Raw genomic sequence first — 13,438 nt, 5'->3', positions numbered from 1 at the left:
GTTTTTTTTTTTCTATATTGATACCTTAATATCATATCTGGAACAAAATTTCAAGTTTACAGGAATAGGAAATGATATTGGTCACGGAGCAGAGTCGTGACATTCTGGGAATAGTTTTTATATTCTTTACACACTGTGTTTAATTTATACAATTACAAAAATGCATTTTCATGGCTAGTATCGACAAATATATCGGTTACTGTTTCTTGATATACGTCATATGCTATTGAACTTTTTTTTCTAATTTACACGAGACCATTGCTTTCGTATCTGTAACAAGATAAGGAACCAGTAATTTAGCCGCCAATTAAAACAATGTCAATAAAAGATCACTCTATGGCACGAACTCTTATTCACTCTTATTCAATAACGATAATTCTTTGATGCCGTTGCTGAAGAATTTTATGATACACAATGGATCAAGTGAACTTACTGACACTTGTAAATCAGATGCTACTTTTATATCATTGCATATAAAAACCTAATGAAACACAATTTAGTCTCTCCGGTTTTCTTGGTTACAACTCTAATTTTGAAACTTCAGGTACCATTGTCAATTACTGTTAGGCGCTATAAACTATGATTTCACGAAGTCGAACTCGAAATTTAAATATGCTGGTCAAAAATGTGATCTTGAATGACTGTTTTAGCTGTGAAATATTGAAAATGTGGCTGCAAATAAACGAGCTTAATTTCTTCCTCGAAACTATACATAAAACACGAAGTATATCAATATGTACAATTTGATAAAATAAGATTGATCTTATGTGGTATGACTCTCAAGCATAACTTTAAACTAGCAGGATATTATTAACATAATACAGCAATAAAAAATAGAATAGAGCATACTAGACTACATATGTCGTTTGGTTTGATTTTTAGACACCCTTTCTTTAAATATTAGAGTTCCATAATTTTACACAGTCGATCATTATGATGCACGAATAAAGCGTCATTGTCAGTATTTTGCAACCTAAATTAATTATTACAAATAAATTTCACATTTTTGTTCACGACTTTGATACATGATTAAATAATAACAGTTTTCTTTCATAATAAATCACATAGTTTTATCATGACTTGACATACCAGATAATAAATTCAGCATAAATACAGTAATATCATGGCTATATTCACATCTTTTCCAATAAACAACAATAATCGTTTCACTGGGTGACTGATGTTCAAGATGACTAAACAATAATCCCTTCAATATTTGGTAAAATACAATTATTTCTTCATAAATAAAGTAACAAAATAGAAATGATCATGAACTGTGTGGCGTGATACACTAAATACAGGCAGGATAGAAATAAAAATAAATCGCAACAGTAGGAGATAATGATGATTGGCTAGAATAATCAATGAATAAGAACACCTAAGGACAGAACGATGAAAAGATCAGGTCTGTAACAGCTTTGCACGTAAATTAATTTTTTCTTGAAGAACAGCAGCTAATTCAACTGTCAACTCTTCGCATACTAGTTTCAATTCTGCATTCTTTTCCCGTAACTCTTGCAGCGTTAACCTTGTTTCTTCGCTCCCTTCTTCCCTTGTTCCATCATCTTCAACACCTTCTCGCTCTACGACAATCGACGCATTGCTAACGGACTATATATTATGTAAAGATCTCAGAAATAGAATAAATCATGCCACAAGTAATCGTTTTATCACTGGAGACTCAACCAACCAGTGAGAATCGATACTGAAAATTATTCGATCTATTCAAAATTATATGATGCTTACATCACTAAGTCAACTTAGATTTGTGCATCGACTCTATTTGTATATTTGTTCTCAATAAATGTTTCTACAAATATGGCATAATACAGTTGAAATATTGAATTAAATGTTCTTACTTGGACTTGGCTTTCGATATATTTGAAACGCTCCACATATTCCAGCAAATTGTTGTGTCTGAGAATTGTCCTTGTTGTGACTACTTTCACTCCTTGATGAAAAATGGGAGAAGTCAGCAACAAAGCCTTTCTTTTGACTGTCAGTTTTCTGGTTCTCAACTTCACTTTTTTGCCCCACTAGTTTTTTTGGTGAAGTCTATTTATAATAATTTGGATTAGAATTCAATAACGTTGTCAAATTCAAGTAAATATGAATAAAATATTTAGTCTGAAGTCTTACAATTCCAGGTGATACTCTTGGCGGTACAAGTGGTGGTGCTCCCAAAAAATTCTGTCCGTTTTTTCCTAAAACAATTCCAAACCACAAGGTGAGTCAGTTGGAAGGATGGATTCATCAAGTACTATTATTTATATACAGCAATGCAGTGCTTTCAAGTGATAAACGAATATGTAAATAGAATAAAAATACTCCCAAGACTGTGACACGTACTGAAATAATGTATGCATCTTATTATTAGACTACCACAGATTTTATGTATTCAATATCACTTTTATGTGTACAGATATCAGTAAACAATATGCCCTGTCAAACAATACGCCGTGGCCTTATTACGTCACATGAACGAGGTGATAATCACAATTAGCTCATTTTACAACGGCTATTTCTGTCCGTACGTACTTGCGTATCCACTTGGTCTCGAAAAATTTCTCAGAAAACATTTTCTAATAAATTTATGCAGGAATTCTGATATTCTTGAACTGTAAATGCATATACCACAAATAGCAAGGTTACATAGGTAAATGCTCTCTAGTACAGAAAAAATGAGTCACGACAAACAATATTTCACTCAACTTGTGTAACAATGCCCCCTACTTATCTTGGTTTGAACTAGCTGTACTTATTTTAAACGTAAACCTTAGGGAAAAATAGTTATAAAACTCTGGATCAGAGTCAAAATAATTTACATACCTAATTTGTTGAGATCAAGGCTAGAACTTCTAGCATGTGTTCTATATGGTCTGGGCGGAGGTGGAGGAGGTGGTTCTTTTTTAGGAGTGCTTATGATGGTTTCTTCAGGAGCTGAAATAGGTTTCTTAGCTTGAGGCCTTTGCACAAGCGTAATGGATGAGGCTTGGTTTTCGTCATCACCTAGCGTGCTTCCATTGCTATTATTGCTCCCTCCGCTAGATGCAAGAACAGAAGCTTCGGGTGTAAGTCGTAAAGGAACAGGGTGTAAAATTTTAGGATCTCTTTCGACTGCGGCCTTTTGAAAATCAAAATTAACCAACTTTGGGCCTGGACTAGCAAGGGACCCACTGGTCCCAGTGGGAGAGTCGACAAATTTCGTCCACGCTTTGCTTTTTTCTTTTGTATTATTTGGTGGACTGGGATGAGGTGGTTTTGGAACAGCTGATACTGGAACCGGAGCTGTAACTTGAACTGGAAGTGGAAGTGGAGCAGGAACTGGGGCTGGATCTGGAGCTGAAGCTGGCATGGGAGGTGCAAGTGTAGGAGGTAACACGTCTGGTAAAGGAACATGATGTCTTCGTAAAACGACCAGATGCATAGCCGCATAAAATTCTTGGAGACTCAAAGCTCCATCTCTAGTGACGTCAGCTAGTTGCCAAATGCGTCTCAACTCGGCTACTGGCAATTTTGATTTCTCAAAAAAAGTACGAGCTACAGATCCGGCTACTAAGCCCTCAGGGTCTGGCTGCAGTTGGGCAAATTGGGCACTGTAGTATTCACGCTGCTCCTTATTAATGACCCAAACTCTTTTAGGGGGAAAACTCGATCCTTCGCCATCGCCATCTCCATCATCACTACTGTGTCGTTCGGAACTTTCTTCTTCAGTCCCGAGGAGCTGTCTTTGTTCTTCTGAAACAAGGAGGCCTTGCCATCCGCTTCCAGTGGAATCGAGTATAGTTTCACCTCCCATAGCTAATTCACCACGCTCTTGGATCACGCTATTCGTTGGGGTGGGTGAATCCGTACTGCACCCCTTTTCCCTCGGAGACTCAACCTCGCTCTCACTTTCACTAGTACTAGAAAGTACATCTTCATTTTTTCCAGCAGCTAATACAGCTCCGTAGGGCCAGTAGAATGAAGGTAGGTCTAATTTTAAAGAACTTGATAGCAAGTCAGGTGTGATTTCCAGTCCATGTTGATAGGCTGCTATCAATTTTAGAATCGAATAAAATTGCTTTCTATTTACATGACTGCTACCTTTTGTTGTTCCACATATTTCCATCACCTATCATCAACGGAATTAATTTTACAAATAAGAATCATCAGTACATATACAATATTTCGGTCAATCATTAAATCTATGTATGCTGAAGAGCATTCCTAAATATTTATTTTCTAATCTAATGCTAAAACAACTTTGGGTTTGAAAATTATATTTCGGATATTTCAAAATTCAATTATGTGAACAGTATTTGGCAATTCCAAACATTCTAGCACAGTGTCACAATTCCTAGTAAAGTTTTTCAGATGAGTGACAGAAATAAATTTATATGCAACAGTTCTTAAAATAAATTCAGACTATAGCGAATGCGATTACCCCTACGAAAGTAGCACAGAATTGAAGTATAAAGTTTAATCAGAAACATTGCGAGATCAACTGTGTGCTCCGTTTTGTTGAATTACATGTTAAACAGCAGTGAAAGGTACACGCCCCCTTGGATGATATGTGATTGCATATAAACACTTGCTCCGATTGAGCTGGGAAAGAATTAAAAAAGAAACATCCTAATCACGATTCATTGAGTGGAATAACATTAGTTCGAATTATTGAGAATTGATAGTGGTACACAGTAATGATTTAGAACTGGGAACGTGATGTTTAAATGGTATGCTAAATTTTATACCTTTTTGGCAATTCGGCGCGGTATGTGAGTGGTGCGTACAAGTTGACTGACTTTGGCGATTGGGACCTCATCAATGTCAGGGTCTTTGCGAAAACAGTTGAAAGTCTCTCCGTAAAGATCGTGTTCCTCTTCGGTCAGCTGTGGATCCTCCATCTTGTCAAATTAACGTTAGTTTAGTTATTCGCGGAATATTGTACCACCTAAGCATGATACGGTTAAGGTGACATTATTCTAATACGGTATATCCAAGCAAGATAAATGACACTGGTCATTCATTTTACGATTTACTAGCTACACCCCACGTAAACGGGCATACAGGCACATTCGCCATATTCGTCGGTTTGACGTACGCTCAAACATTGAATAACTTGATCAAGGATTGTCCGTCTTTGTTGAATTCGCGCACGCGTAAATTTTTCCTGAGTTTCTTCTTTACCGGCACTACAATACCAATAATGACGTCATCTCAATTTTTTACTCAAGCTGAACGATAGTGCTGTTCTTCAATGAATGTTTGACGTGTAGTACCTTTCATTGAAGATTGAAGAGCATAGTTATCGACCGTTAGATAAACAAAGGAATCATCTCGATTCCTATTCCTGTTATTATCTTGTCCTATGAATACGCTACTGTCTCATTTGCAATTATACGTAACTACTGCGATGGTAGCGCCTGTGCGTACGAAGTTGTCTTTTTCATTTCTCTTCATCGAAATACAATAAGCAGTTGATCTTCTACGATCACAGATCATGCAAACTGCACCATCGAATAACGTCGAATATCGAATTCATGGGTTGATTTAGCGCGCGTGTCAAACGAGGAGATAAAACCGATTCACAAGAAGAAAACGTAGCTTGTAAGGATGACCCAGTTGGGATAAATTGTTTGCCTGCTGCCTATCAGTTAGAGACACGCCTCGGAAGGATGGGAGTTTTACAGGTCTACTACGGCAGTAATGATCCGTGAAATTGACGTTTGCTAGCAGAATTCTCTGTGTATACTTCAGCGAATTACGTGGTTTGCGCCACAGTTATTCAATAATAAATTTCTGCACACTTGCTAGAAATGTCTTGAATACTTTCCGATTGCGGATAAGTGTTAACAATGTAATATCAAAGTGTTGATGTGGTTATACGTAGACAGTGACGGGCAGTGCAGTCTCACTTTGTACATACGTTCAACTGACAGGCCTGATTTTGACCCCTATTAGAATTCATTGCCAATTACCTGTGATCGTGGTTAATGACTCACTAGAGTCGCGTATAAGTGGATGACTACTCTTTATCCACCCGTTCGTTCGTGTGTACTTAAATCTTGTTTATTAAAAATAGGTTATGTATCCGCGAAAGGAAAAAAAGACAATGCTCATCGAACCGGATGCAAGAAAATGTCATCAAGCGTCACTCTCGCTTCCTGTTGAGATACCTTCGTGGGTGGTGTTGCTTTCGGTATACGGTGAAGGCTTACTCACGGATAGGCGGTTGTAAGCGGGCAAAAATGCAAAATCCGCAATCAATTCTACGGTGATTTACGTGCCAGTGCCCTGGGCCGTCTGGGAATCGAATGGAACTTCTGGAGCCGTGGATATCGCTACGTCCATAACCTAAACGTGTATAATATTTTTTGTCGAAAATGAAATCTGGACGCTTGAACGAGCACAGAGGGTCCATCCTTCTCTCGAAGGAAGAAAACCAGGAAGTCTTCAAGCTTATTGGGAACCGATGTCAGGTGTGAACTTGTCAAATTTGTCATCACTACCTTTGTCAATATCCTTTCATTGCTAACTGATACTGACCTATATTTAAAGCTACAGGCAATCGTTGTCTACCTACGTGTTTAGAACCAAAGATTGCCTAATTTAGAAGTTCCTGTCTAATACGTGAAAGTTTTTCAAAACACTATTACTTATTGAATATACTGTATTCTCTGATCTATGACAACATTCTATGTTGTATGATTATTCGCAGACTCCACCTTGTTGACATTACAAATTTATTATTTTTGAAGCAGTAAATGGTCCATATAGAATTTAGATGTAAACTAACATCTGTTAGTTAGACTTTCGATTTTATGTTTTAGTTATTCTAAATTTCAGTTGCCATTTATTGGATTGTCATTATAATTACCGTATATGTTGGGTAAATTTAAAATGCTTGAAGTCATATAATCAATGGATGATCATTATTTTACACATAATCTGTGATTTTGCAAGAAGTTCTGTCTGCTTATCACAATATTTCAAGCATATACTGCTATGACAGGAATGTTATCAATTTCTGGCTTAAGATTATAAAGCATTATCATATTTCATTTGATAACAGAGTATTTTGTAACATTTTTCATATAACACACTTATTTCAACATATAGGCCATTGGGAACCTTCATAAGTTTTTTTCATATTTAAGCGATATACTATACAATTAGATCATAATTATAACATAATTGTAAATTCCATATCTTCACATTTCACATCAGCGGTCAGTAATTGCATCTAATTTTAGTCGAGACGAGGCAAGCACGCTTTTAATTGTTTGAAACAAATGGTTAATATTTCTATTCAAACTAATATTTGGTCGTGTTGTTTTGCTTATGACTCATTTGTCGTATTTTTGTCACAACATGTGAGACAATTGTGTAGCTAACGGTATGTTTTGCTATTTCAGTGCCTTGCAGCTGGTGTGATACAACTATACGTAACTGAGTCTCCATCACATAGGGATTGGATAAAAAGAGATACTGGTGTAATAACACTCATTAAAGATAATCCAAGACGCAGTTACTTTTTTAGGCTGTATTGTCTGCGAAGAAACGCAATGCTGTGGGAACATGAAGTCTATAATTCAATGGATTACAAAGCTCCCATGTCCCATTTTCACACATTCGAGGGCGAAGATTCTATGACTGCTTTTAATTTTGCCAGCGAAACAGATGCAATCATATTGAGGTATTAATCGCTTTTTCTCTAAAACCGCAATAAGAAGTCAAGATTATGGCACAACATGTTTTGCTATGAAGTAACATACAGTCTAATTTTATATATGTTACAATCGTTCATTATTGTCGATGGTTTGATAATAATTTCCTTTCCTTACATCAAAGGTCGATAATTCTCGAAAAGCTTAATGCTAAGAGGCAAAGAAGACAAGAAAGAAAGTCACGAATTAATGCCGATTCTCATCATTCGCTAACGTTGCCAAAAAAGAGCCACAGCAATACCTCAGCTGTAGGTTTCAGCACTGGAAGTTCAACAGACATATCAAATGGCTCTTCATCATCCGCTACTGTCAATAGAAGCGTGTCCAGTAGTTCGATGTACAAAGCTAAGAACCATAAACAGGACAAGGATCCAAAGAGAAGATTGACAAAGGCGGACATAGGTTCCCCCTCAAACTTTCGGTATGATTTTAATTTATTGAGAGTATTGCGCTTTCAACCATGACACTATAAAGAAATTTGCGTAATACAAATTTTCTCTCGAGAAATATATTAATTGTGTAATATTACCTGTTACAGACATGTGGCACACATGGGTTGGAATGTGAACAGTAAAGGTTTAGAATTGGAATCCGTAGATCCGCAATTAAAGCAGTTTTTCGACACAGCAGGTGTTTCGGATGATCAGCTGAGAGATCGAAAGACGCGAGAGTTCATCTATGACTTCATCGAATGCCATGGGGGCATAAATGCTGTTAAAGCAGCTATAATACCACCTTCGAGTATACAAGGCAATCAACCACCACCGCCGCCAGCACCGACAGGATTAGGACCTCCACCTCCAGTTCCGGCTCGCACTGTTCCAGTTAGTCCCGGACCTCCAATAAGTAGTGTGCGTTGCCATAATGTTAGGAAAAACTATACTAATATCCGAGTTATCTTTTAAGTACATCAGTCATGCTTTAATTTATTATGATCATTTCAGAATCAGCCTCGTAGTGCTCCGCCTTTGCCACCTTCAAGAACTGCTGCACCACCTCCACCACCTAATGCCCCTCCTGCTCATCGGCCTTTGCCGGCTCGCCCTGTTGCATCTTCTGTGACATCACCACCATGTCCTCCACCACCACCTCCTCCTCCAATGTCCACAAACATACCTCCTCCTCCTGCACCTCCGATACCGCAATTAACAGAGATGGATAATGAGACAATAAACAGTAATGCCACTAATAACAATGGTGGATTACCTGATACCAGAAATGCTTTGCTCGATGCAATCAGAAGTGGTACAACGCTCAAGGTACGATGACCGTTTCAAATTTGTTTTTTTAAATTTGATGATATACGTTATGTGATCAATTTTTATTTCGTAAATCCGAAAATATTTAATGCACATAAGATGTATCTGAGCAAACTTTTGATTTATTTATAATTTTCATTAATTTTCAGCATAGCTGCAATTGGGATAATCCGTGTTTAAATGAATTCAATTTCGAAATTTCATTTAAAATGTTTTCATATCCATATACTTTCGTAACTCGATTTACTTTTATATTGCAGAAGGTGGACAAAGTTGAGCCCAAGCCAAATTTGGCTGACGATACTAGAGGTAATCTGTTGAGTCAGATACGCCAGGGAGTCGAGTTGAAGTCGGTTGCAAATCAACCAAAATCTGCCCCGTCTCCAATCATACAGAATAGTTTAGCTGGAGCTTTAACTAGGGCCCTAGCAGAAAGATCGCGTGTAATACACAGTGATAGCGACAGTGACGATTCAACGAGTGAGACCAGTGGTGATGACTGGGACGATTGAATAGTTACTTTTGTCTGCAACACTAAAAAGGTATTTGTAAAGATCGATGATTTAATGTGCAGGTCCTACGAGTACCTGGCTTATTATTTACTAGATGAAAATAAGTTGAAAACAAAAGTTTTTCTTTTTTTTTTTTCCCAAGCAATTATACTAGGTAATTGAAAGCAATGTAAGAACTATTTTTTTCTGAAAGGGTGCTGAGTGCTTAAAAATTTAAGTATGTTAGAGAGGTGCTTCCTTTTGATACTGATATTTTTCGTATTGATTACGGTATTTTTAGTATAAAAATGAATTTATTATTGTGTTTCATAAAGTAAACATGTAAGTGAGTCCCTAAGTTTCAGAGATGCTGAAAACGAGATGCGAGTGTTAATGGTCAATTATTTTATTTATATACTTTAATCTTTCATGCAGCACCCTTTTTCAGCTGGAGTATGGTTCAGAAATGGAATAAAGTGAAACTACTGCGCACTAATGGTTTGCAGTCTCATGCATAGAAATTAATTTATTGTATTTTTAAGCTATAATATGACAGGTTCGTTATATTTAAAGTTAACTATTTGAATTGAAATATGAAACGTTGTGCATGGTTAAATACATTTTGAATATTTCCTAAAGTCTGACTATAGTGATAAGATATTCAACATGGCGTGGTGATAAAAACACTTCCTTCCTTGTACTTTCTTTCAACACACGATATATAAAAAAATATTTCTGTTACGCATTAATCGAACAGTTTCTTCTGTTTTGGATATTTACAGAGTCCAATAACTAGACATTTATCAATATTTGCTTTCAATGTTTGAAATGATCAGATAACAGTTTTGAACAAATAATAAGTGGACAGCAGAAATATCAATTTCAAATAAATTTTTTTTATAGTATTGTTTCTCTTGAGAATTCCTTGCTAGATAGATACATGTCCTTATAATACCGTATAGGTAACCCTCTTGAAAATGAGTACGGTTTGACGTACTGTAAATGTATCAATTGTGGTATACCAATATACGGAATTAGGACTGTATGGAATACGATTGGATTTTGTTGTTTACAAATTTCAATACTTACGTGCTTCAATACGGTTTCAGTTAGTACGTTGAGTCATAATTTTTGATACATTCTGTTTCAAATTCAGATAGCAGTTTAAAGGTCCCACGAGGTATTTAGTTTCTGCTAACCACTCATAAATCTAATGATTTAAGCTGTATAGAACCGTGCATGAATATGTACTGAAATTCTTAAGCATCCAAATGCGTTCTTATCCCAAATTTGCTGTGATTCGTTTCTAGTGAAAAAAGAGTGTCCAAGAAATGGAGCACCAAGGAAAAAGGGGTGAAATGTAAATTAGACCAATGAAGAATGCAAAGGATGTGAAATTGGGCCAATCTGAATTCCCTTTACGGTTCCTTGGATATTGGGTACGATTCAATTCCCTTAAGAGTTCCAACAGTATATAACTGTACACATTTGTATTACGGCTATAAGTCATAGGCATGAGTCATAATTTTTTTTGCGAAGATCCTGGTTACACACAAGATAAGATATTTTAATAACAATTATGTTATATTCTTTACTAAACGACGATTGCTTACAAAAATTTTCGTTATAATTTTACAATAACGAGCTATTATTTATGTCTAGCGTTGAAAAAATATCAGTCGATTACTGACAAAATGCTTTTCTAAGAAGTGAAGTCTCCACGTCTCGCCTGATTCCCTCTACCCAAGCGTTACTGCCTACACCCTGTGCCAGAGAAGTTTTATTGTCGATTCATAATCTTGGAAATACTGTCAATCGTAGATCTTTTGATGAAAATCATTTAGCCAAATATATTACATCAGCGTCAGAGAATGGAAAGAGTCATTGATGTATTGTATCTGATGTTGCACGATAGTAAATCAAAGTAATATCTGAAAGATCAAAAATGAATTAGACATAATGTATGATACACTTACTAAAAATAAGAAATTTTCGAGCTCGATTATGGTTCTGACAACTATCTTTAACATAGAATACAATACTTGTATTGTAATATACTTGTTAACATTAATGAAACGTAGTTAATAAATTATATAGTTAAAGGCAATGAAAATGAAAACTCATTCCATTAAATAGTTTTACGATTCGTAATCTATATTGGAACTCTTGCACTAGTGAAACATTTAAAATACTTCGGACCTATATAAATATACAAAGAAATAACAAACTGACATTGTTGCATAATATCGTAGAAGTATTAACAGCGTTAGGAAGTCTAGTGTGAAATTCACATAATTTATTTAGCACTGAATTTGAAAATAAAATTTGTATGTTAGGGCAATGACGGTGACTGTGTACAAAGGATGTACAGATCGGATTGGAAATATTTTTGCTACAAATGTGGAAGAATTCAAGTCACAAGACAGAGATCGCACATTTTTTCGAATACGATGTTTACGTTTATTGATTATTGTATTTTTGTTGTCAAACTATTATTGATATCGAGGAAAGAAGAGTAAATGTATATAATTTAAAAAAAATTGACGATAAAAAATAATAATAACAATAATAATAATAGTAATATGAAAATGGAAATGTAAAATGATCCAATAATTTGTTTCGTTTCTATATTGAAAAAAACTGATGCATATTCTGGTGATAATACGGCTTCTATTACACCCAACATTATTAATATTATTAATTATTGCATGTTATCCATTTTCAGTTTAATATTTTCATTGAAAATGGATTATACAGCCGTGGACAATTGTTGATATACATTGTCATATTCGTTTACTGCCGCTTTGACGTGCTAAAACGGTTAGTCTTTCTCCATGAGAAGTATATTAAATGCATTTGGAAATTTTCTTCCAATGTGTACAGGCATGAGTGATAAAGTTGCCACTGATTGCGAGTTCCAGATTTTAACACGCACTCCAAGCAGCAATAATTAAACAATGTCTATGAAGTATTGTAATCGGCAGTATATAAACGAAAGTATACATATAGTATGAAGTATGTAATTAATATTGTTATTTGTTATACTATAGCATAATAAAAAATCTTAACGGTTATTAAAAACATAAATTAGTCATATTGTTGTATGCGCACATTCGCATGTACGTACATGTACACCTTCGAAACAAAACCTTATTGGAAACTGTATTTTCGGATGTCGCATTTGTTGACAGTGTATTATTACGGGAAAGATTAAAGGAACCGTCTCGTTTCGGTGAATTACAGTAACTAGTCAAGAATGGAGGGCTGTTATTTGAATTTCGTTCAACCTGCAAGTTGCATTTTTGCGGCACATTCTCCATAGTAAAGGTGAACATAATTTCTTTCATTATGGTATCAGGGATTCAAATGTACTATTTTATTAATTATAAACCAAGCAGTCAATTATATTAATATCCTTCGCGACTGTAGACCGGCATGGGAGATTTTCCAAACAAGTACTTCTAAGTGCCGCCGAGGCAGCAGGAGTAGCGTTTACAATTAGTAGCGAGGGAAAATAGAGAACAGAAGTGCTCGTATCGTCGGCCGATGAGGACTACTCGATGTTCCGAGTTTTGGTTTACTTTGTATAAAGGTATATTTAAATTGATGATTATTGCGTTATCCCGCCTCATGTAAGCTCATTTCGTACGCATTACCAGTTCGGAATTCAACAAATGACTTGCGATCCCGTCGTCTTCATTGCGCATTTGTTTTGTTAGTGGTCGAAAAGTTGACGTTGCAGTCAGTGCGGGTCCCCGAATCTTTTGACTATGAAAAATACTACGATTAACCGAATGAGAACATTAATTGTAAGCTATTTTGCGTATACGATAAGAAACCCGCTTCATAATATTCCCATTTTTATATTGTTAATTGCATGGAAAACGTAAATTTTACGAGCGTCAATCGAAGCTTCGTCAGCACGCGGGATAAAGTTCCTCCTAATTTACTCGGGACAATGATATATGATACGTGGTAA

At 35.9% G+C, this 13,438-nt stretch overlaps 2 protein-coding genes across 5 annotated transcripts; one reads left to right on the top strand and one right to left on the bottom strand.

The window, feature by feature from the left end:
- Positions 1–102: 102 nt before the first annotated feature.
- LOC124296757 (ralBP1-associated Eps domain-containing protein 2) lies at positions 103–5,100 on the bottom strand. 4 transcript variants are annotated; one of them, XM_046747096.1, is made up of 6 exons: positions 4,734–5,098; positions 3,150–4,114; positions 2,830–3,044; positions 2,140–2,204; positions 1,860–2,055; positions 103–1,583 (listed from the first exon to the last, which is right to left on the bottom strand). In XM_046747096.1, exons 1-6 carry the CDS (start codon positions 4,884–4,886, stop codon positions 1,402–1,404), a joined length of 1,776 nt encoding a protein of 591 aa, XP_046603052.1. In that variant the 5' UTR covers positions 4,887–5,098; the 3' UTR covers positions 103–1,401. The 4 variants fall into 4 exon arrangements, with proteins under 4 accessions (XP_046603052.1, XP_046603051.1, XP_046603053.1 ...); XM_046747095.1 differs by having other exon boundaries at positions 2,830–4,114; XM_046747097.1 differs by having other exon boundaries at positions 1,449–1,603; positions 2,830–4,114; positions 4,734–5,100.
- Positions 5,101–6,219: 1,119 nt separating this feature from the next.
- Positions 6,220–12,543, top strand: LOC124296758 (neural Wiskott-Aldrich syndrome protein-like). Its single transcript, XM_046747100.1, has 6 exons — positions 6,220–6,461; positions 7,398–7,678; positions 7,834–8,130; positions 8,248–8,560; positions 8,654–8,968; positions 9,229–12,543. The coding sequence occupies exons 1-6, from the start codon at positions 6,366–6,368 to the stop codon at positions 9,478–9,480; spliced, it is 1,554 nt and encodes a 517-aa protein (XP_046603056.1). The 5' UTR covers positions 6,220–6,365; the 3' UTR covers positions 9,481–12,543.
- Positions 12,544–13,438: the final 895 nt, after the last annotated feature.

This window comes from Neodiprion virginianus, chromosome 1 (genome assembly GCF_021901495.1).
Source record: "Neodiprion virginianus isolate iyNeoVirg1 chromosome 1, iyNeoVirg1.1, whole genome shotgun sequence".
Classification (NCBI taxonomy): Eukaryota; Metazoa; Arthropoda; class Insecta; order Hymenoptera; family Diprionidae; genus Neodiprion; species Neodiprion virginianus.
The sequence above is the reverse complement of the archived record's forward strand: the minus strand, read 5'-3'. Positions and strand labels throughout refer to the sequence as shown.

Coding starts and splice junctions, on each gene's coding strand:
- LOC124296758 (XM_046747100.1), top strand. CDS start 6,366: ATGAAATCTGGACGCTTGAACGAGCACAGAGGGTCCATCCTTCTCTCG. Junction 6,462..7,397: donor TTATTGGGAACCGATGTCAG/GTGTGAACTTGT, acceptor TTGCTATTTCAG/TGCCTTGCAGCTGGTGTGAT. Junction 7,679..7,833: donor ACAGATGCAATCATATTGAG/GTATTAATCGCT, acceptor CTTACATCAAAG/GTCGATAATTCTCGAAAAGC.
- LOC124296757 (XM_046747095.1), bottom strand. CDS start 4,886: ATGGAGGATCCACAGCTGACCGAAGAGGAACACGATCTTTACGGAGAG. Junction 2,205..2,829: donor CCTTGATCTCAACAAATTAG/GTATGTAAATTA, acceptor GAATTGTTTTAG/GAAAAAACGGACAGAATTTT. Junction 1,584..1,859: donor ATATCGAAAGCCAAGTCCAA/GTAAGAACATTT, acceptor CGATTGTCGTAG/AGCGAGAAGGTGTTGAAGAT.